The sequence below is a fragment of the Salvelinus fontinalis genome, chromosome 32 (assembly GCF_029448725.1).
Source record: "Salvelinus fontinalis isolate EN_2023a chromosome 32, ASM2944872v1, whole genome shotgun sequence".
In the NCBI taxonomy this organism is placed as follows: Eukaryota; Metazoa; Chordata; class Actinopteri; order Salmoniformes; family Salmonidae; genus Salvelinus; species Salvelinus fontinalis.
In genome coordinates this window covers 35,575,854-35,599,945 of record NC_074696.1, presented here as the reverse complement: position 1 = coordinate 35,599,945, position 24,092 = coordinate 35,575,854, and the positions used below count along the sequence as shown (strand labels likewise).

General features: G+C 43.4%; 1 protein-coding gene across 1 annotated transcript; it reads right to left on the bottom strand.

The window, feature by feature from the left end:
* Positions 1 to 248: 248 nt before the first annotated feature.
* On the bottom strand, positions 249 to 21,266 carry pogza (pogo transposable element derived with ZNF domain a). The gene is given in 18 exon segments (XM_055894269.1): positions 249 to 2,563; positions 2,746 to 2,767; positions 2,880 to 2,998; positions 3,096 to 3,155; positions 3,274 to 3,414; positions 3,655 to 3,830; positions 8,068 to 8,202; positions 8,310 to 8,456; positions 9,798 to 9,898; positions 10,891 to 11,048; positions 11,183 to 11,526; positions 11,786 to 11,874; positions 12,230 to 12,388; positions 12,629 to 12,841; positions 13,808 to 13,892; positions 17,649 to 17,803; positions 19,443 to 19,598; positions 20,447 to 21,266. Coding segments are annotated over 17 exon segments (3,897 nt in total). The 5' UTR covers positions 19,597 to 19,598; positions 20,447 to 21,266; the 3' UTR covers positions 249 to 924.
* Positions 21,267 to 24,092: the final 2,826 nt, after the last annotated feature.

Sequence of the window (24,092 nt, the reverse complement as noted above, 5' to 3'; positions counted from 1 at the left end):
TCTGGTGAAATTGAAATATATTCATATACTGTAATTGGAACGGTCCACACAAGCAGAGCTGAGGGTAAACATTCATGGGAAGAAATTACATCTTTGGACTTCTGTAATACCCAGATTTATCCACATCAGGGGTAAGAGGACCCTGTGTCAAGAACAAATCTTGTCTGCTTCCATGGTAAACACTTTTGTTTCAACCATACAGAACTGCACCAGACTATATGCTGTTAATATCAAAGGAAAACCCACCATTAAAGCAGATCCAGCACTTTATTTCATATTTAAAAAATAGTTAATCGTTCAGGTGAAGGAAAAAGACAAACTGAGAGGTAGACTGCCATCTCTTGGATTCCATCCTAAGGCATGATCTGAGATTTCCTGTGAACGGCGTGGTTGGTCTGAGGTAATTTCTCATTAGACATGGCTACATTGCTTTCGGTAAATTGAAACAAGGGCCGGGCTGTTTGTCTTAGCTTCACAGCTTTCTAAATGAAAAGTAGATTGGAAGATATGTCAGAGCTCTGGCACCATTTCCACATACAGTCAAGTGAGTTAACAGAATATCAAACATTCCCTACTAGAAGTGACTATCTGACCTCACTGATAAGAAATGAGTATAAGTTATTTACAAAGCCTGTAGTCTAGTGTTGACAGGAAGAGACTGTTTTTAATTGCATAAGACAGGTTGTGTTAAACCTTTATAGTTTTAGACGTAAGACAGCAGCTTGTCATAGAAAATGTACAAAAACACATTTGAAAGTTACATCACCATCCCAAGTTAAAGGAACAAGCATGTGCACACAGTTGAACAGGTCCGGTACAGTCTCCAGAGCTATCCCATCTCTGCTTCAAATGTCACAATTCCCTCGGTTTGAAAGTATCAAAAGATCCAAGTCCGTAGTCTCTGAGGTGTCGGTCCGCAAATGATCAACAATCAGTTTCCTCAAAACCGTGGAAAGACTCCAGATCGCTGTCCTTCTCAAACACTTGTTTGAGGGCTTGCGGGTTGGGTGGCGGCGAGGGCAAGGTGTATGCCGACGTAATGTCTGAGCTCACCCCTTTGTCCTCTGGCTCCACCTTCATTAGCACTACAGCGCTCTTCGACCTTGCTGGAGAAAGCATGACCAGAGCCTCGGTCAGGCTCTGCACCAGTTCTGCCGGGCCTTCATCTCCTTCATCTTGTGGTGGTGTGCTGACCATCATGAAGGACTGCTGGAAGATCTGGGGCTGCGCTGCCAAGCATGAGACCATGTCACCTAAACATTCCACCAGCAGTAGGGCCAGGTCACCTGGACCCAGAGTCACAGCTCCTTCATTCTGGGTGTGCATCTCACACCAGCGGGCCTGTAGAAACTCCTTCATAACAGGCGCTACGCACAGCTCCAGGGGCTGCAGGCGGCAGGAGCAGCCGATGGGGATCACCGCCGGCAGGGTGTTGCTGCTGTTGAGGGCAGCCAGGAAGTCGTCAGCCAGGTGGCCGTGGTGGGTGTCCATGATCAGCAGACCTTTTCCCCCTGCCTGGGGGTTCACATGCTTCTGCCACACCTTAGAGAGCCACAGCTGGAGCCGCTCGTTGTCCGTAAAGCCTTGCGGGCGCGCCTCCAGGAAGACAGAGTCCGGGATGGCCTTCTGGAGGTGTGGAGGGTTGCCTTTGAGGAACACCATGGTGGGCAGCATGGTACCGTCAGCCAGCCCCGCTAGGACCACCTCTATCAGGGGCTCCCCGGTGCCGATCAACTGAAACGCTTCAGGGTCCGTCTTGAGCTTATCCAGGTCCACAAACACAGAGAGCTCGTCGATGCATCCGATGGAGGGTGGCCGGAAACCGACATCTTTGACTTGCTTGCAGACAAAGCGAGTGAAGATGCGGACGCTCTCGTATACGTTGCGCGGCAACGGGTGCTTGGCGGAGCAGGTGGCCTGCAGACTGAGGTTGTGGCGGAGCATGAACTCCACAGCCCACTCGTAGAACTCACCGATCTCGTGCGACGCCTCCAAGGCCTGCGTGGCTGTCTGGAGCAGGTTTTCCTCTGTGACTGGCAGCTGCTGCTCCCGCTGGCACATCACCCACTCTGCGATGCGGTCCGTGCTCCAGATCCAGTCCTTCTGGAGGCGCTGGATCTCCTGCTGCAGCATCCAGTCCTGGATGAGCTCTGGCTGGGTGCCAAAGCGCAGGGATGCCTGGGGGAAGCCATTGCACAGGGCATAGAGCATCACCTTCAGCTGGTGCACCGTTAATTTGGTTGACCCTTCTTTCCTGGATTTGTCCATCCTGGCCTTTCCTCCGTGGAAAAGCTCTCTCTGGCTCAGCCCCTCGGACCCTACTGCCTGGGGCTCCATCACATGGCCCAAGCCACCAACCTTGGGGGTTGTCCAGACACCATTGGATGAAGCAGGGGCAGTGGAGGGCATGGTTTTATTGGGACCAAGGACCATGATAGTCGTGCTGGGTTTGGAGGATAGGAGCGGTTTGATAGAGCGCAGGGTGGAACTATTGCCAGCTGGTAGCAGATGGATAGGCACAAAAGACCCTCCTTGACCTGGGTTTATTTTTGGAACGACAATGCTACAGGGGGAAAAGAAAAACATGTTAGTTTTCAGGAAGCTCAGTCAATGACACACACATTTGATGAAGAAGCAATAGTGTCACAGTGCAACCAAAGTGGAACTAAGCTTCAACTTGAGACCAAGCTCAATTCTGTCCAACAGTAAGTAATTTCACTCTCTATATAAGAGAATATTAAATACCTTTGAGAAGCCTCAGGCACATCTGAATGGGGAAGAAAAAATAAATAAACAAACAAAAAGGTTGCCATATAGAAAGGATTGACCTTTTACAAAGATACTTAAATATCAGAAGGTGGAACTCAAAACGTAATAACCTTCCTCCAGCTTGCTGAAGCTTGCAGTATCATGGTCTGGGTGATCCATGAGGTGGTTGGCCATCATGTCACCCACCTTGGTTCTGTAGTTACACAACGTACACCTCATCTCATCCATTCTGAAATGGGACCAAAAGGGTTTTGAGCAATCAGGATTAAAAACACACTACATTCAATTAAACACTGCCCCAAAAAAATTGAGGAAAGGATTGTTACCTTGGGTATGACTCATACAGGGCCAGATATTGGGTGGTGCTCTTGCGGGTCACGTGGTTACTGCAAATGAAGAGAGACAGAAAACATGTGTCATACACCTTTCTCCAAACCAACATTTCACTTACCCTTTGATGTAAAAAATCATTTGGGGAATCTTCAGTTGAGCAATGTCACTCACTTGATCATGTGGTTGGCGTAAGCCCGGGAGCAGCAGGTGCAGTAGCGACACAAGGAGCAGTGGACGTATGTGGGGAAGTGGTTGGCAAAGTCGGGAATCTTAAAGGTGCACTCTATGCAGTTCTGTTGTGCCAGCGATGCACTGTGGGGAGGAAGGCAGAGGCAGGTTACCCATGGTGCACAGCGATGGAATGTCAAGCTTATCTATTTTTGATATTCAATTTCTAGCCGCATCATCCTAGAACACTGTTCCAAATTATAAAATGGTCAACAATTTTGCTATACGGCAAAACTAAAAGCTAAACGCAATCGAGTCTGAATAAAGCTTGGCATCAATTCCATTTCGTGCTAATACAATCGGGGAAAAACATCAACCCTCTACCTCATCTGGAACTTAGTGAGCAGCTTCATCAGGCTCTCGACAGGCTTCTTCTTGGGCTCTGGTTTTTGGGGAGCAGACGGAACATCAATCACTTTGGAGGGTCGGAGGTCTCCTCGGCCCGAAGACTCCTGATAGTAATACTGCTTGCCCTGCAGCGCGTAGGCCCGGATAGTCACCTGGAACACAAATATTCTTAAACCACTTAACCACTCAAATATTCTTAAACCACCAATATACATTACTAATGTTCCCATAATGCACAGGGAAAATGCATAACATTCACAACCACTATATACTTTCCAGTCACAAAAGAGACAAAAAAATAATAATTGTCTATCACACACAAAAATTCAGAATATCACGCCCTAGCAATCACTCACACGTGTGTGTCACCCCCCCATTCAAAGGTTTGGGGTCACTTAGAAATGTCCCTGTTTTGTCCATTAAAATAACATCAAACTGATCAGAAATACAGTGTTAATGTTGTAAATTACTATTGTACCTGGAAACAGCAGATTTTTTATGGAATATCTACATAGGTGTACAGAGGTCCATTATCAGCAACCATCACTCCTGTGTTCCAATGGCATGTTAGCTAATCCAAATGTATAATTTTAAAAGGACAATTGATCATTAGAAAACCCTTTTGCAATTATGTTAGCACAGCTGAAAACTGTTGTCCTGATTAAAGAAGCAATTATTAGAAAATGGAAGAAGTTCAAGATGACGGTCAATCACCCTCAGTCTGGGGCTCCATGCAAGATCTCACCTCGTGGGGCATCAATGATCATGAGGAAGGTGAGGGATCAGCCCAGAACTACATGGCAGGACTTGGTCAATGACCTGAAGAGAGCTGGGACCACAGTCTCAAAGAAAACCATTAGTAACACACTACGCCGTCATGGATTAAAATACTGCAGCGCACGCAAGGTCCCCATGCTCAAGCCAGCACATTTCCAGGCCCGTCTGAAGTTTGCCAATGACCATCTGGATGATCCAGAGGAGGAATGGGAGAAGGTCATGTGGTCTGATGAGACAAAAATAGAGCTTTTGTCTAAACTCCACTCGCAGTGTTTGGAGGAAGAAGAAGGATGAGTAAAACCCCAAGAACACCATCCCAACCGTGAAGCATGGAGGTGGAAACATCATTCTTTGGGGATGTTTTTCTGCAAAGGGGACAGGACGACTGCACCGTATTGAGGGGAGGATGGATGGGGGCCATGTATCGCGAGATCTTGGCCAACAACCTCCTTCCCTCAGTAAGAGCATTGAAGATGGGTCATGGCTGGGTCTTCCAGCATGACAACGACCCGAAACACACAGCCAGGGCAACTAAGGAGTGGCTCCGTAAGAAGCGTCTCAAGGTCCTGGAGTGGCCTAGCCAGTCTCCAGACCTGAACCCAATAGACAATCTCTGGAGGGAGCTGAAAGTCCGTATTGCCCAGCGACAGCCCCGAAACCTGAAGGATCTGGAGAAGGTCTGTATGGAGGAGTGGGCCAAAATCCCTGCTGCAGTATGTGCAAACCTGGTCAAGAACTACAGGAAACGTATGATCTCTGTAATTGCAAACAAAGGTTTCTGTACCAAATATTAAGTTCTGCTTTTCTGATGCATTACTTAAAAATCATACAATGTGTATTTCTGGATTTTTGTTTTTTTACAGACCTCTACATGCTTTGTAAGTAGGAAAACCAGCAAAATCGGCAGTGTTTCAAATACTTGTTCTCCCCACTGTACATATACACACACCTCTATATATAGGTGTGTGTGTATGTATATATGTGTATATATATACAGTATATCACAAGTGAGTACACCCCCCACATTTTTGTAAATATTTGAGTATATCTTTTCATGTGACAATACTGAAGAAATGACACTTTGCTACAATGTAAAGTAGTGAGTGTAGAGCTTGTATAACAGTGTAAATTTGCTGTCCCCTCAAAATAACTCACACGGCCATTAATGTCTAAACCGCTGGCAACAAAAGTGAGTACACCCCTAAGTGAAAATGTCCAAAAAGATATACTCAAATATTTACAAAAATGTGAGGGGTGTACTCACTTTTGTGATATACTGTGTGTGTGTGTATATACTGCTCTAAAAAATAAAGGGAACACTTAAACAACACAATGTAACTCCAAGTCAATCACACTTCTGTGAAATCAAACTGTCCACTTAGGAAGCAACACTGATTGACAATACATTTCACATGCTGTTGTGCAAATGGAATAGACAAAAGGTGGAAATTATAGGCAATTAGCAAGACACCCCCAATAAAGGAGTGGTTCTGCAGGTGGTGACCACTTCTCAGTTCCTATGCTTCCTGGCTGATGTTTTGGTCACTTTTGAATGCTGGCGGTGCTTTCACTCTAGTGGTAGGATGACACGGAGTCTACAACCCACACAAGTGGCTCAGGTAGTGCAGCTCATCCAGGATGGCACATCAATGCGAGCTGTGGCAAGAAGGTTTGCTGTGTCTGTCAGCGTAGTGTCCAGAGCATGGAGGCGCTACCAGGAGACAGGCCAGTACATCAGGAGACGTGGAGGAGGCCGTAGGAGAGAAACAACCCAGCAGCAGGACCGCTACCTCCGCCTTTGTGCAAGGAGGACCACTGCCAGAGCCCTGCAAAATGACCTCCAGCAGGCCACTAATATATATATATATATATATATATATATATATATATATATACACATACACATACACATACACACACACACACACACACACGAATATATCACACACACAGTTGAAGTCGGAAGTTTACTTAGGTTGGCGTCATTAACTCGTTTTTTAACCACTCCACAAATTTCTTGTTAACAAACTATAGTTTTGGCAAGTTGGTTAGGACATCTACTTTGTGCATGACACAAGTAATTTTTCTAACAGACATTATTTCACTATATCACAATTCCAGTGGGTCAGAAGTGTACATACACTAAGTTGACTGTGCCTTTAAACAGCTTGAAAAATTCCAGAAAATTATGTCATGGCTTTAGAAGCTTGTGATAGGCTAATTGACGTCAATCGGAGGTGTACCTGTAGATGTATTTCAAGGCCTACCTTCAAACTCAGTGCCTCTTTGCTTGACATCATGGGAAAAGACCTCAGAAAAAGAAAAAAAAAACTTCACAAGTCTGGTTCATCCTTGAGAGCAATTTCCAAACACCTCAAGGTACCACGCTCATCTGTACAAATAGTACGCAAGTATAAACACCATGGGACCACGCAGACGTCGTACCACTCAGGAAGGAGACACGTTCTGTCTCCTAGAGATGAACGTACTTTGGGGAGAAAAGTGCAAATCAATCCCAGAACAACAGCAAAGGACCTTGTGAAGATGCTGGAGGAAAAAGGTACAAAAGTATCTATATCCACAGTAAAACGAGTCCTATATTGACAAAACCTGAAAGGCCGCTCAGCAAGGAAGAAGCCACTGCTCAAAAACCGCTCAAAAACCGCTATAAAAAAGCCAGACTACGGTTTGCAACTGCACATGGGGACAAAGATCATACTTTTTGGAGAAATATCATCTGGTTTGATGAAACAAATCTAGAACTGTTTGGCCATAATGACCATCGTTATGTTTGGAGGAAAAAGGGGGATGCTTGTAAGCCGAAGAACACCTTCCCAACCGTGAAGCACGGGGGTGGCAGCATCATGTTGTGGGGGTGCTTTGCTGCAAGAGGGACTGGTGCACTTCACAAAATAGATGTCATCATGAGGAAGGAAAATGATGTGGATATATTGAAGCAACATCTCAAGACATCAGTCAGGAAGTTAAAGCTTGGTCGCAAATGGGTCTTCCAAATGGACAATGGCCCATTGTCCAAGCAACCTTCCAAAGTTGTGGCAAAATGGTTTAAGGACAACAAAGTCAAGGTATTGGAGTGGCCATCACAAAGCCCTGACCTCAATCCTATAGAAAATTTGTGGGCAGAACTGAAAAAGTGTGTGCGAGCAAGTTGACCTGCAAACCTGCCTCAGTTACACCAGCTCTGTCAGGAGGAATGGGCCAAAGTTCACCCAACTTATTGTGGGAAGCTTGTGGAAAGCTACCCGAAACATTTGACCCAAGTTAAACAATCTAAAGGCAATGCTACCAAATACTAATTGAGTGTATGTAAACTGACCCACTGGGAATCTGATGAATGAAATAAAAGCTGAAATAAATCATTCTCTATTATTCTGACATTTCACATTCTTAAAATAAAGTGGTGATCCTAACTGACATAAAACAGGGAATCTGTACTCTGATTAAATGTCAGGAATTGTTAAAAACTGAGTTTAAATGTATTTGGCTAAGGTTTATGTAAACTTCTGACTTCAACTGTGTGTGATAGATATATATATAGATACATAACACACACACACAAATTCAAAATATTGCGCACACACACAAACAAACCTTGGTACCAGGCTTCAGGCCCTCCAGCTGCCGTGGCTTGAGGTGGGTCTTGTGGTACTGCACCTTGTGCTCTGCCCGGTCCTTGGCGAAGAGGAATTGAAGCCGGCACTGGTCGCATTGAAATACGTTTTTTTTCTGCAAACAAACGCATAGGAAAATGGGTGGAGTGGAATAGACTGGCTGCCAATGGCCATAGATGTACCACATGTATCTGATGTGGCATATAGCCTCATTGGGTTTACCTGGTGGCGGCTGTAGTGGTTCTGGTAGTTGCTGCTGGAGCGGAACACCTTGAGGCAGTAGGGTCACAGCAGATTGGCCGTGCCGTCGTGGAACTCACGGAAGTGGGCAAAAACGTCCACATACAGGGACGAGCGGTAGTCGCACACCTTCACAAAGAAGAGGGAGGGGTGAATTGCATTAGGAGACATTTCGTGTTGATATAGTGAGCTTTTCCCCTCGACAGGACATTGCGTAGAAATGCACTGACCGGCCAGTTTATTAGACCACACCGTTCATGAAAATGGATCGCTCATACGTGAGTCACGTGGCTTGCAAGCGGACAAACATCAGGGCGTTCCTTTATTGTTCAGTTTTACTTTGGAATGGGCAAAATTAGTGACCTAAGCGACAGAGCGTAGTTTGCCATCGGTGCCAGGTGCGTCGGATCCAATATCTCAGAAATGTCAGCCACCTGGGGCTTTTGTGTAAGCTAACAGGCAGGCCACAAACAGACAAATAATGGTGCAGTAAAACAGTGGTATGCAGAATGGCATCTCGGAATGCACAACTCGTCAAGGATGGGCTTTTGCAGCAGACGACCAGACCGGGTTCCACTCCTATCAGCTAAAAACAAGAAGTGGCTCCAGTGGGCACATGATCACCAACACTGGACAATTGTGGAAAAACATCACCTGGAACATGCGATTTCAGTTTACTTGAGTGGCCTGGTCAGTCCCTGGACCTCAACCCAATAGAGCAGCTTTGGGGTGAGATGGAATGGGCTGCTCTCAGCATGAATATACCGCTGTCCAATCTGCAGTGATGTCATCTCGTCAGCATGGACCAACATCCCTGTGGAACATTTCCGACACCTTGTATAATTATCCAAAGAATTCAGGCTGTTCTGGAGGCAAATGGTGGTCCGACCTGGTACTACATGGGTGTACCTAATGAACTGGTCGGAGAATGTATATGAACTTAGAGACAGTATAAGTAATGACCAAGGGGCCGATTCTGATCCGAGTTAAGTGCGCTTAAATGGAACGCAATTCCTTTATGCACTTTTCTCTAAGGGTATTATGACCATGAACTTAAAGGAAAACTATTTGTTTCATTAGTCCATTTTTGATAGTCCCAAAATGTTTTGCATGTCAGCAATCAAATTTTGAAGATCTATAACTTGCAAAATACAGAAATAACCCGGTATAATGCATTTTGCTGCATATCACTTGATATATATTATATTGCGTCTGCAGAGAATTCTAATTTTAATTTAAAGGGATGGCTTTCGATAAATGTACTGAAATCCCTATTGAATGAAACTGTTGGCCAGCAAGTGGGAGTGTTTTTAGCAGTTTAATTAAATTTAAGCTACACCTACAAAGCCCGTTACACTCCTGCATATGTAAGTCTGAATACCAACTACTGAGAAGTACTGAGAAGTGCTTCAATCAAAATGCGTAAAAAAAAGGAATAGATTTCCTACGTCTGAATCGGGCACTGTTTACCTGGCAAATGTAGGGCATCTCTCCCGGTTTGTGGGTGTTCTTCATGTGCTGCAGGAAGACAGGCTCGCTCTCATATGCCCACTCGCAGATCTTACACTTAGCTGTGATAAACAGAGAAAAGGCCCGAGAGTCACGTAAACATTCAAAGTGCTCAGTCCTCTTGCTGTATGCATGTATTGAAAGTCACTCTGGATAAGAGTGACTGCTTACTAGAGTGGCAACGAAATTCTAAACTAATACATGAAATTGTTTTAAGATGGTCATGCCAAGGATTATTTAACTATTTGGTTTAGAATTTTAAGACCCCTTAAGGTATCAAAAAAATAACATGAAACATTGAATTTGGCATTACTGCTATGTAGTGAATAACAAATTCACTACATGGAACAACAGATAGTCCAACAAAAAATCTAAAGGAAGTTTGTTCTGACGTGTCTGTCCTATATTTGAGAGATAAGAAAGATTAGGAAACAAATTTTTTCATTTTTTACATGTATTTTAGGCACTAAACTATCTCCATTTACACTTCCATTAATTTAAAAAAAAAATTATTTATTTATTTTAAATCGGGTACCGGGAACCTTCAGACAAGTCTTGTGAGCGACCTGGAGCATGTTCACGAGAGTCTCAGCTTTCAACAGATGGGACATAATAGTGTGTAGCCAAAATCATTCGGACGCTACATACAATTTCGTGAGAAGACCGATTATCGGGATGTCTCATGGTCTGACATTCACCGCAGATATATCGGTGGATAGAGCCGCAGCCCATGCAAAACCCCCTGAGTTTTGCATGGGCTGCCCCCTAGTTGGGCTGCCCCCTAGTTTAAACAGATTTTGATGGGGAGTTTGTCATTATGTTAATTTGATTTCCGCGGGGGGGGCGTGACCATCGTAGGCAAAGGGTTAAATTCACCCAATTCCCTAACAAGGCAATATATCAGCATCTAGTGCTGATTCAATGTGCTTTGACTGCGTGGGAGAATGTTGGTGGGATGACAAGTGCCGATAGATTCACTTTGTTTTAGCGACAGTGACTTTATGTGGTATGACTGAATGGTTGGTGGGTGAGTGGGGAGCGAGCTAGTCCTCACTGGTGGACTCCAACTGGCTGTGGACGCTCTCCACGTGGCACTGCAAGCGGAAGGGCGTTGCCAAGTTGCGGAAGCAGTGCTGGCAGGCGGTGTGCGTGTCCACCTCGCCGTTCTGCTGTGCCGTCATCTCCACGTGGTGACGCATGTGGTTCATCAGCCTGGAAGACAGTGAGGAGTGGAAGATGGAGAACAAAGCGGGTGAGAGGGTAAGATTTCAGTCAATTCAGTAAAACGTGACATTTATTTGAAAACATAACATGAATTCCTGTTTCCCCACACTCCATCCACTCACTTGATGTTAGTCTTCAGGGTCTTTTTGCAGTGAATGCACTTGAAGATGCCCGGCGGCTTCTCCACTGGTGCGCCACTCAGGTTGCGTCCCTTGTCCACGCCGTAGTAGAAGTCCTCCACCAGCATGATGAGCTTGCCCTGCTGGTCGGCCTCCAGGATGGAGCTGCCACCCTCGGGAACATACACCGGTCGCACCGGCGTGGTGATTGGCTCCTTGGAGGTCTCGGAGAAGGACAAAGAGGAGGGAGAGGAGGCGGTGGCTTTGGAGGACTTGGAAGATTTGGAGGAAAGCTTGGCCGTGGCATTGATAGCATCCAGGCTCAGGGCGATCTGCTTGCTGCAGAGCTAGAAGAGGGACCAGTAGGGTAAATATCAATATTCATACATTTCTATCTATTACCATTATCAGCGTTTAAGACTTCACAAGACACTTTTAGAGAAGATGACATAATAGCAGAGTATTTTGCCACATCAGGACGAGCTTTCAACAACAGTCCTTCACGGTCGGGCCTGGGCTAATAATATCTATATGAACATCAACATTCACTAAAAAGTTAGATCCATTTCCCAAAGAGAGTACAAAGTCTACCTAAGGCACACTTACACACATGAAACCCCGGAGGGCGTTGACCAATTTGTACTCGGATCCACAGCGCTTGCACATCTTTGTCTTGGCGGGGGCTGGTGCAATCACTGCAAAATAAACACCAGTACACTGTGTAAAAAAAATATTTAATGTGCCAAATCACAGTACATAACAGGGGCCTTGGTCAATAGTACAAAAAATAAATAAATATGAATGTATGTACTTGTAAGTCGCTCTGGATAAGAGCGTCTGCTAAATGACGTAAATGTAAATAATGTAAATGTCAGTAGTAAATTACCTTGGACTTCAATAGGATATTCTATTAGTATAGACAATTTCTTGTTTGGAGTGGTAAAACGACAATAGGCTACACAGTAGTAATAACTGAATGATGTATGCAGTACACCAAACTATTTCTGTTAGCTGTTACAGGAAAGCTGTGTGGTCCTGGAGACTACTAACCTCTGAGGGGTGCACTAGGAGAGGGAGCCGTGCTCGGACCACTGGTAGCTGGAGACCTGTTAGTGCTGGGAGCTGGTTGCAGGGTCGGATGCTGTTGTGTTCTGGATGAGATTGGCAGGGGTCTCACAGCATGGCTTCCTGCTGCACCTGAAGAACTGGCTGAAACAACCCCCCCCCCCACCCACACACACACACACAAAGCAGGATTAGTGTCCCAGACAATGTTCCATAACAGATGACAGAAGGTGGCTTTTTTTTAACAATAAAGTTTACCCTTTGAGATTAGACTTAAATTCATACTGACAATAATTGGTTTGCTAAGACTGTAATTTAACTTACAATCCCTGTGTTCAACTTGTGGAGAGACTGATGGCCCACAAGGACTAGAGCCTTCCTTACCTGTGACAGATGGAGCGGTGGTGTGGAGGGTCGCGGGGGAGGATGAGAGGGTGACCCCGCCGGTGGCCACAGTGCTGATGGTCTGGACTCCGTTGGTGGCGCGGATGGCGAGGGTGACGGGGATCCGCACTGTGGTGAAGCCGCTGGCGGACGGTCTGCCCCTGGGCTGAGACGGGGCCTGCTGGGGCGCTAGCTGCAGCTGGGTTCCCTGGCCTGGAGGAAAAACCGTAGTGAGCTGCTCACAATAGGCAGGTTTATTCGACAAAAGCAATGTCGCAACAAAAAAAATAACATTGCGACGGAAGCTATAGGAGAAATGTTCTTAAGGTCGACAACATTTTTATCTGTGCGACAGAGGTGGATTTTTCCTTTTGTCCAACTGAATAAATTATTATTGCCATATCATTTTGATGGCATGCGGGGTACGTGATGTTATCTATAATGCTCTACTCCACATTTAATTTGAAATGCTGACTGTTTGCAGGACAAGGATTGTCCTGACTTTCAAGAATGCCTGAAATTGCTACGCTTTGTTTTTCTGCTTGGCTGGATGCAAGTTTCACCATCAAATGATGTAAGATCTACAGGAGTGCAAGTCTCACCATGACGCGGACCGTGAGGATATGTTGGCATATGACAATTATTAGTATATGGCAAATATTAGTAAATTCTTGCATTCTATCCATGCTGGCTTTTGCGGCCTACCTGAGACATGAAACGGATAGGTGGGAGGGCATGCAGGCTGTTGCCAATTTATTCATGTGCAACCACTTACATTTTTATTTGACACTAGGTTTTTGCGAGGTGTGACGTTATTAAGTCCAGACGTTTTTAATAGTCACAAACAGTTCATTGAAAATGCACCGTAGCAGACAATTGTTGCATCTATTTCTATGCAAAAATATATATAAAATCACTGGAATAATAATGGAAACATAGCTATTGTCTATTTGCATTTGACAAAACACTTCCCACTGGAAAAAATATATCCATTATTTTATGACCCAAAGTTTTCATGACACAATAACAGAACACAAAACACTCCCTGTGACATTTCTCTGGATCCCACTAAAAAGGTGGTTACTTCTAGGTTTCAGGTGGGCAGTGAAATACTTGGGTTATCTATCAGGACATTGATAAGATAACAAGAACAGACATGTCTAATGGTTAGCTACTTACCGCCAGGCAGCACGGTGATGGGCTGACCATTCAGGATATATCCTACCGGTTCGGCACTTATGGTCTGTGTACACCCTTGAATGTTCTGCACCACAGAAAGACAAAGGTCCTAGCAATGATTTAACCTCATTATTCCTATAGAAAAACAAGTCCGTGAAGCTCAGCCTGGCCCACTGTCATCAACCTAAACGTTCGCTGCTCAGCAGTAATCTAATTGAGAACAATCAGGGCATCCGTAAGTCCAAATATTGCTGTTAACATTGAAGGTTGTGCAATGTATGTCAAAAATATGTAAAATTCTGGCAAATTAATTACGGTCTTTGTTAGTAAGAAATGGTCATCACACAGTTCGCAACGAGCCAGGCGACCCAAACTGCTGCATATACCCTGACTCTGCTTGCACAGAACATAAGAGAAGTGACAGAATTTCCCTAGTTAAAATAAATTCATGTTAGCAGGCAATATTAACTAAATATGCAGGTTTAAAAATATATACTTGTGTATTGATTTTAAGAAAGGCATTGATGTTTATGGTTAGGTACACTGGTGCAACGAGTGCTTTTTTCACGAATGCGCTTGTTGAATCATCACCTGTTTGATGAAGTAGGCTGTGATTCGATGATAAATTAACATGCACCGCATTGATTATATGCAACACAGGACAAGCTAGATAACTACACATGGTTGATGATATTACTAGTCTAACTAGTGACTATGTTAAGATTTATCTTGTAAAAAACAGTTTAATGCTAGCTAGCAACTTAACTTGGCTCCTTGCTGCACTCTCGTAACAAGTGGTCAGCCTGCCACGCAGTCTCCTCGTGGAGTGCAATGTAATCGGCCATAATCGGCATCCAAAAATGCAGATTACCGTTTGTTATGAAAACTTGAAATCGGTCGACCTCTACTCTGCATATCTTAAATTGGCGTACGTCATAATCAAAGTAAGCATAAGCTGATTAAAACCCATTTTTCTGAGCAATCTTTTGAAATATTAGGACATGTAAACGCCTTCATCAGCATTCTAGATTTGTATTTGATCTGCGCATAAGCTTGCACGAGCTTCCTTCTTTTGCGCGAGTGAAGTTAGTTCAGAAAAACAAAATGTTTATCTTTTAAATACGCTGACTGTAGAAAACATTAGGAACATGACAGACTGACCAGGTGTATCTAGGTGAAAGCTGTGATCCCTTATTGATGTCACCTGTTAAATTCACTTCAAATCAGTGGTTCCCAAACTTTTTAATAGTCCCGTACCCCTTCAAACATTCAACCTCCAGCTGCGTACTCCCTCCTGCACCAGGGTCAGCGCACTCTCAAATGTAGTTTTTTGCCATCATTGTAAGCCTGCCACACACACACACTGTATGATACATTTATTAAACATAAGAATGAATAACTCACCACATGTTAATGACAAGTGTGTGCTTGAAAGAATACACATAACTCTGCAGTGTTGGGTTGTATTGGAAAAAGTCTAAGTAATCAATAATTTTCCACACACAGTCTGTGCCTGTATTTAGTTTTCATGCTAGTGAGGGCCAAGAATCCACTCTCACATAGGTACGTGGCTGAAAAGGGCATCAGTCGCTTAACAGTGCGATTTGCCAAGGCAAGATCCTCAGAGCGCAGCCCTATCCAGAAATCTGGCAGTGGCTTCTGATTAAATTTTCCCAGAACCGCTTGTTGCAATTTCGATGAGGCTCTCTTGTTCAGATATCAGTAAGTGGACTGGAGGCAGGACATGAAAGGGGTAACAAATCCAGTTGTTTGTGTCATCCGTTTCGGGAAAGTACCTGCGTAATTACGTATCCAACTCACTCAGGTGCTTCACTATATCACATTTGACATTGTCCATAAACTTGAGTTCATTAGCACACAAAAAAAATCATACAATGGTGGAAAGACCTGTGTGTTGTCCTTGTTAATGCAGACAAAGAAGAGCACCAACTTCTTAATCTTAGCCTCAGTTTTGTCCCACACATTGAATATAGTTGCGGAGAGTCCCTGTAATCCTAGATTCAGATCATTCAGGCGAGAAAAAACATCACCCAGATAGGCCAGTCGTGTGAGAAACTCATCATGCAAGCGGTCTGACAAGTGAAAATGACGGTCAGAAAAGAACTAAGCTCGTCTCTCAATTTAAAAAAAGTGTCAATACTTTGCCCCTTGATAACCAGCGTATGTTGGAAAAGTGTTACATGGTCACTGCCCATATCATTGCAGAGTGGAGAAAATACACAAGAGTTCAGGGTCCTTGCTTTAACAAAGTTAACCATTTTCACTGTCGTGTCCAAAACATCTTTCAAGCTGTCAGGCATTCCCTTGGCAGCAAGAGCCTCTCGGTGGATGCTGCAGTGTACCCAAGTGGCGTTGGGAGCAACTGCTTGCATGCGCGTTAGCACTCCACTATGTCTCCCTGTCATGGCTTTTGCGCCATCAGTACAGATACCAACATGAGCAGCAGCTACGTTTACCTACGGCTACATACGGACCATTAGTGGAATTCCCGTGAGAGAGTAACGGTTAATGTGATTGGATGTTAATTATTTGAATAGGCTACCTGTATTTGACATTGTGTTATTTCGCTGAACACTAGATGGTTTCATTTTATTTTTGGCAGTGAAATGAATCCTCACCCCCCAGAAAAATACAATTGTGGCCTGCTGGAGGTCATTTTGCAGGGCTCTGGCAGTGCACCTCCTTGCACAAAGGCGGAGGTACCGGTCCTGCTGCTGGGTTGTTGCCCTCCTACGGCCTCCTCCACGTCTCCTGATGTACTGGCCTGTCTCCTGGTAGCGCCTGCATGCTCTGGACACTACGCTGACAGACACAGCAAACCTTTTTGCCACAGTTCGCATTGATGTGCCATCCTGGATGAACTGCACTACCTGAGCCACTTGTGTGGGTTGTAGACTCCGTCTCATGCTACCACTAGAGTGAGAGCACCGCTAGCATTCAAAAGTGACCAAAACATCAGCCAGGAAGCATAGGAACGAGAAGTGGTCTGTAGTCACCACCTGCAGAATCACTCCTGTTTTGGGGGGGTGTCTTGCTAATTGCCTATAATTTCCACCTTTTGTCTATTCCATTTGCACAACAGCATGTGAAATTTATTGTCAATCAGTGTTGCTTCCTAAGTGGACAGTTTGATTTCACAGAAGTGTGATTGATTTGGAGTTACATTGTGTTGTTTAAGTGTTCCCTTTATTTTTTTGAGCAGTGTATATTAATCTGACTATCCACAATCATATTATTGTGTGGATGTATGTCACGCCCTGACCTTAGAGAGCCTTTTTATTTCTCTATTTGGTTTGGTCAGGGTGTGATTTGGGTGGGCATTCTAGTTTGTCTGTTTCTTTGTTGGCCGGGTATGGTTCCCAATCAGAGGCAGCTGTCTATCGTTGTCTCTGATTGGGAATCATACTTAGGCAGCCTTTTTCCCCACGTGTTGGTGGGTAATTACTTATTTTCTGTGAGTGTTTGTGTGCGCCACGGTTGCGTCACATTCGTTTTCTGCTTACCTGTTTTTTTTTTGTGAAGATTTCACTTCAATTAAAGATGTGGAATTACATGCACGCTGCGCCTTGGCTCATTTATGACAGGGAATTTGAAGACAGCGAGCGTGACAATGTAACTGTACTCACTGAGGCTCAATCTTCCTATAGAAAAACACAAGTTCATGAAGCACTGCATGGTCCACTGTTGTCAACCTGAAACGCGCTGCTGCTCATCAGCAATCTACTAAGAAAAAATCACTCCATCACTAGTTCATATAGAAATATGATGTAGAACAAACATGCTTCTCTGAAATTAAGAATAAGGAATCATGTCTGCGTACCTGTGTGGTGAATATGATGTTCTTCCCAGTGGTGCTGCTGGTGCTAGGCAACATAGTGGTCGGCATCTGCAGCACCTGAGGCATGGAGGTCTGAAGAGGCTGCAGCACTTGAGTCATAGCCTGAGTCAGGACCACTGGTTTGGGTAGTAACGGTGCTGCAGAGATGGGCAAAAGTCAATATACTCCATATGAGGCTTAAACAGGTTGGTTGCATGTGTCCATTGAAACATGTTTTATGCTACAGGTCAGTAAGTCAAAAAAGAAATGAAGTCAAAACAGTTGCCAAGAGTATATGTGTAACTGCCAAAATAATGGAAACACTTGAGTAAATGAGGGATATGGAGTATACTGTTAAAAAATATAAACGCAACATGCAAAATGTCAAAGATTTTACTGAGTTATAGTTTATATAAGGAAATCAGTTCATTGAAAATAAATAAATTAGGCCCTAATCTATGGATTTCACATGACTGGGCAAGGGCGCAGCCATGGGGGGGCCAGGCCCACCTACTGGAGAGCCAGAACCAGCCAATCAGAATGAGTTTTTCCCCACAAAAGGGCTTTATTACAGACATAAATACTCATCAGCACCCCCAGACAATCCCACAGGTGAAGAAGCTGGATGTGGATGTCCTGGCTGGCGTGAATCCACGTAGTCTGCTGTTTTGAGACCAGTTGGATATACTGCCAAATTCTTTAAAACAACGTTGGAGGCGGCTTATGATAGAGAAATTAACATTCCTGCAGTCAACATGCCAATTTTATGCTCCCTCAAAACGTGAGACATCTATGGTATTGTGTGACAAAACTGCACATTTTAGAATGGCCTTTTATTGTCTCCAGCACAAGGTGTACCTGTACATTTATCATGCTGTTTAATCAGCTTCTTGATATGCAACCCCTGGATGGATTATCTTGGCAAAGGAGAAATTCTCAACAACAGGGATATAAACAAATGTGCACATTTGAGAGAAATTAGCTCTTTGTGCACATGGAACATTTCTGGGAACTTTTATTTCAGCTCATGAAACACCACTTTACATGTTGCATTTATATTTTTGTTCAGTATATATTGAGGGCAGGTGCTTCCACACAGGTGTGGTTCCTGAGCTAATTAAGCAATGAACATCCCACCATGCTTAGGGTCATGCATAAAAAGGCAGGCCATTATTTAGGCTACCATGGCTACGCCCCCATAGGATGACAATGGACCCACACACAGGGCACTGAATGGGTAGATGAGCATGAAAACAATGTAAACCATATGCTATTGCCGTCTCAGTCACCAGATCTCAACCCAATTGAACACATATGGGAGCTTCTGGAGCAGCGCCCAAGACAGTATTTTCCACCACTATCACAAAATGATGTAATATCTTGTGGAAGAATGGTGTTGCATCCCTCCAATAGAGTTCCAGACACTTCTATAATCTATGCCACGGTGCATTGAAGCTGTTCTGGCTTGTGTTGGCCCAATGCCCTATTAGGACAATGTAGTTTTCCTTTATTAGCCAGTTACCTGTATATTCCTAAAAAATATATAATATCATGCCAGAGCACTCACCAAGGGCAGGCATGGGTTTGGTTGTGATGTTACTGCCGCGGCTGAGGTGCATCACCGAAGTGTCATCGGGAGGTACTGGGAAGGCAATTTAAAGAACCATGAACTGACGACGATAGAATACGACAATAATACTGATGAAACTGTTGCTATTGAGAATTGAGTCCCAAAACATACAGAATGACATGACCGAGGGAAGCAGGTTACACCGAGTCTGCACACAGCACACTCACCTTTACTGGGTCCCTTGCTTGTTTCTTCCATTTCCTCATCTGGTTGCTGTTGCCACGGCGTCAGATCCTCCTCCACACACTCCATGTGGAGCTCCGAGTCCGTGACGTTGACCTCAGAGTCTGTCATGTTGACGTCTGAGTCCGCCATGCTCATAACTGTAGATTAGTTGATATAATATGAATGTTACGATGATATCTATGATCATGTTTTAGAATATTGGCACATGACCTGGACAAGACAGTGTGACAATCATGCAAAGTCAGAAAGTGGAACATCAGCTTGTGCTCCTTGTGTATCTTATTCGCTGCATGTGTGTTGTCCAGTTTTAAAGGGGAAGCTGGTGTGGTTGTAGTTACAGAGGAAGAGAAAATGTATGTTATTTTTATTGTCTTTACCAAATTTTGTGCATGAACTGTGTGTATAAATCCCATTAAAGATGCACTATACAGAAATCACTCTTCCATTTCCTGGTTGCTAAAATTCTAATAGTTTGCTTAATTTCAGTTTGTGACAAAACAAGTATAGTGTAGAGAATCATTGTACCAGCTAAACCGCTATGAAATATATTTTCCATAACCAACAATATTTTATTTTCAGTTGGTGTACAAAACTGAAAGTAAAAGACGCAAAAACGAAACTTAAGAACGGAAACATAGACATGCTAGACATGCTTTCAAAGCGAATGACAGATCTATAACAAACTTTTCTATGTAAATTTGGTCTGGTAGCCCAAAAAGGTGTGAAGAGAAAATGCTGCTCATGAACACTGGTCTAAGATCAGTTTCCAGTCTTCTAATCTTCACATTCCCTACAACTAGCAAAACACACTAACTTGTCCTGGATCAGTAGTGACATTCGGATAATGCGCGTGTAGCCCACTCTGCAACGACTCCATGCAAACGTAAAGACTTGAGCTAGCACCACTGCTAACTAGCTAGCGAGCTAACTGAGTTCAACAACTGGCAACATCTACATCTATTCACGAAGCATGCAAATGACTTACCTTGTTCACTCTTTTGCCGAAGTTAAATAAAAAGTACAACAAACCGTGGAGAAGTGAAGTGGAAAACAAAGATCTGTAGAATAGTGACTGCTATCGTTTTTCCCTTTTTGGCTCGCGTAGGAAGGCACAAGAAAATCTCTACGTCACTTCCAGTTTTGATGTAGACGCTCTGATTGGCTACGATCTTAAAACAAGAGCGGGGTGACCATCTCCATCATGAAAAGCAGACGACTTTTATAATGTTTCCATCTTCCAAAAATGTACTTTGTTCAACTCTTTGTTCAACTCCTAATACACGCGCAGATATATTTTTGATACATTGGTGGATGTTGTATGACTATCTCCACATCATGCATATTCAAATTCGATGCGTTTCTCCATGGTACAAGTTGTCAGGCATTTTGTTATAATGTTGCAGCCATGCACGTGAATGTCATAATAATCCAATGTAAAAGGCTCACCACTTTTGCTTTCAAAGAGTAATTTTATCTGTAGCTTTATTTACCTAACTGCGATTACCAGAAGCAATAGTAGTATGCTAACATTCCTTTTGTCAATCTGCCATTTCTACATGTTTTGAAGAAGTATCTGTAAACTGAGAAGTTACTTGTACGATAATGTGCAAATAACACCGACGTTGCTCTCAAACGTCAACCCGCTATATAAGGCCCACAACAGAACTACATAGCTAGCTGATATTTCTGAATTTCTTTCTTAATTTGTGTGTATTGTTAGGTATTACTTCACTGTTGGAGCTAGAAACATACGCATTTCGCTACGCCTGCGATAACATCTGCATAATGTATATAACGTAAGCAAAAATTTACGTTTGATTTGACCTACGCCAAACCATTAAACAAAAAGTAGCTCGTGCGTGGGAGTATCCTTTCATCCGACCGTTGCCCCTCTCGTTTCCGATCGGAATTTCTTGCTAGCTAGCTAACGTTAGGTAGCTGGTGTTAACTAATTTAGCTAGCTAATAATCTGCATGTATCCTCGCGCCCCAGTCCAGCTACCGGAGGTGGCCAGGGTCGAGTGACAACTGGAGGTATTAGCAGTGGCTAACAAACTGACAAAGCTGGTTTAAAAAACGGATATCTAGCTAACGTTACTGTAAAAATTCACGCATCAAACTAGCTGGGTAACGCTAACGTTAGCTAGCTAGCTGAGCCAACTAATACATTTCTGCCAGTGAACATGGCCAACAGCCTAAAACAAATATAAATGTACCAGCCTAGGCAAAGCGAAAGCTAGCTAGTAGCTAGGTACCGGTAAGCAGAGTATTTCGCTGTAACCGGCGCATACAGGAGCTTACCCAATGGTATATGATGGGTCTAGCTCAGCTAGCTAAATGACAACATTTCTATGTTGCATTTGATTCTTTCCAAATTCACTAGTTACTAACTCAATATTGATATGAGTGTAGCCTGTAGTGGCGACCCGTCATTCAGGGCAGGGGGGTGTTTAGCGTGTTATTTTGGCATTAATACTTGTCACATATCAGTTTGCAAACAATGTTTAAAAAAAAAATATATATAATCTTTGAGTTAATAAAGCTGCATACAAAGATTATGTATTTTTTGCTTTCTGGAGTAAGGCAGCTCCAAAATTCAGGTGTTTCAGCCTAGCTCAGTACTTTCTGTAGTGATGGGGCAGCCAGCGGAAAATGTTCTCTAGTTGCGCTGGGATTGGCTCAGTGTTTTGTTACTCATGGGTACACTGCATCACCGCAAAATCTACGGGGAGAGCTCGAAAATTCAAGCCCGTTGAATGCTGCTTTTGAGTTACATTAGAAGTGCCCATCCAAGAAGGCTCAAGGTCATTGGCCACAGGTAAAAGGATGTCAAATCACGTTATATCTACAGTAGCTTTGATTGGACTGATCATGTCAACATCATACTTTCAAAATCTTACCTAGCAAGCTAGTGGTCATCATCATGAATCAAGTCGACAATCTACTGGCAAATAATTTTCAATCCTTGTCATATGAAGAGAAATTATAGATAAAACATATCGGTGTTCATCAGCCATTGGACATAAACATTACAGAACAAGTTGGAAATCGCAAATTCAACAATGAGTGGTTTGGAAGGAATAAGTGGCTAACTGCAAGCATTGCAAAGCAACCACTAGCCTGCTATTCATTGGAGTGGATGTGTGGTCCAAGTCTGGGTTTAAGGGTCTCTTTTCCAAGCTTAAAAGGATAAACATTCAACATTGGCCATGCTGTCAATCCAGCATGATTTCTGCCGCTTTCAAAACGACTTGGAACTGGGAAATCTCAGACTTCAGTGAGTTCAAGACAACTGGGAACTCAGAAAGAAACGAGCTCCGACTGGGAAAATACATTTTGAACGGTAATCCAACTCTTTCTAGAGCTCTGACCTGAAGATAATTCAACCTTGTTTTTTTCCCAGTTCTCTCGAAAGCACCACAAATCCAGAGAATGCCAGACTTTGATGAAAATATTTGCCCACAAAGGACCGCCTTGCCACCTTCATGTTTCAAGTGAGCACAGCACAACAAGATGAGTCCAAAAATGTCTTGTATGCTGCTGCATAAATTATGTGATATGCCAGGGAGATATGTATACTGTAGCTAAGAAAGCAATACTAAGTGTATGTTGTGTAGTAAGCTGTTAGTAGCCCATGTGCCTAAACCTAAACATCTGGTTCCTTTTCTCTTCATGTAGCCCATAGTCTGTTTTAAAGAAATGTCATCATCGAATATTGTAAGAGCTTTCATTGTGTGCTTCTACACCTGCATTGCTTGCTGTTTGGGGTTTTAGGCTGGGTTTCACTTTGAGGTATCAGCTGATGTAAGAAGGGCTATATAAATTAATTTGATTTTATATTCCCTATTTTATTTATCCTACGGTTCTGACTTGGTGTACAGGGAGAATACTGTAAGAACGGCCTATGCTCTGAATTCTGTCGCGGTACATTTCAAAAGTGCAGAACAAATAGTTATATTGATTATGTCCATCCTAGCTTGCTCATTAATGTCTTAATCGAAATTACGAATTGCCTCTTATCTGCTCGTCATCCCCTTATGCCATAGTTTGTACATCTCAATTGTCAGTAGAAACCACATTTGTTTACACAAGTTAGCCATATCAGCTATGTTTTTTTAAAGGCAGTAAATTAGGCTGAATGAACTGTTTCGCTGCCAGACAAGGCTCCGCTGATAGCCAGATGTAGCAGTGGTAAGGTTTTGGGACTCTGCTGTTGGGACAGTTTTATGTAGGCCCATAAGTTTGTGGGCACAGTTTGTCACCGTTATAGTCCAATTAATGTATTATTTAGTGTTCTGTTGTGTTGTGTATTGGCTTTGCTAGAGTTTTCCCCACCTAGATTTACATGCTAATATAACCACTGGTAGCCTCCCAATCAAAGCCTTTGAACATGTCAACAATATGATTACCAGATTTTTTGTAGTAAAATAACTTCCATTCATTATGAATAATTAGCCAATGCAAAATCTAGCTATAGCTTTTTGTCCTATTTGCCTTTACTATTGCTATTTTTAAATGGTAGCCCTACAATAGGCCAGTAGGTGGCACTTTAGGTCCTACCCATACCTCAGTGGGCCCTACCCATACACTAGGTCCTTTCATGTGTCATAATAACAAAAGTTGAAGTATTAG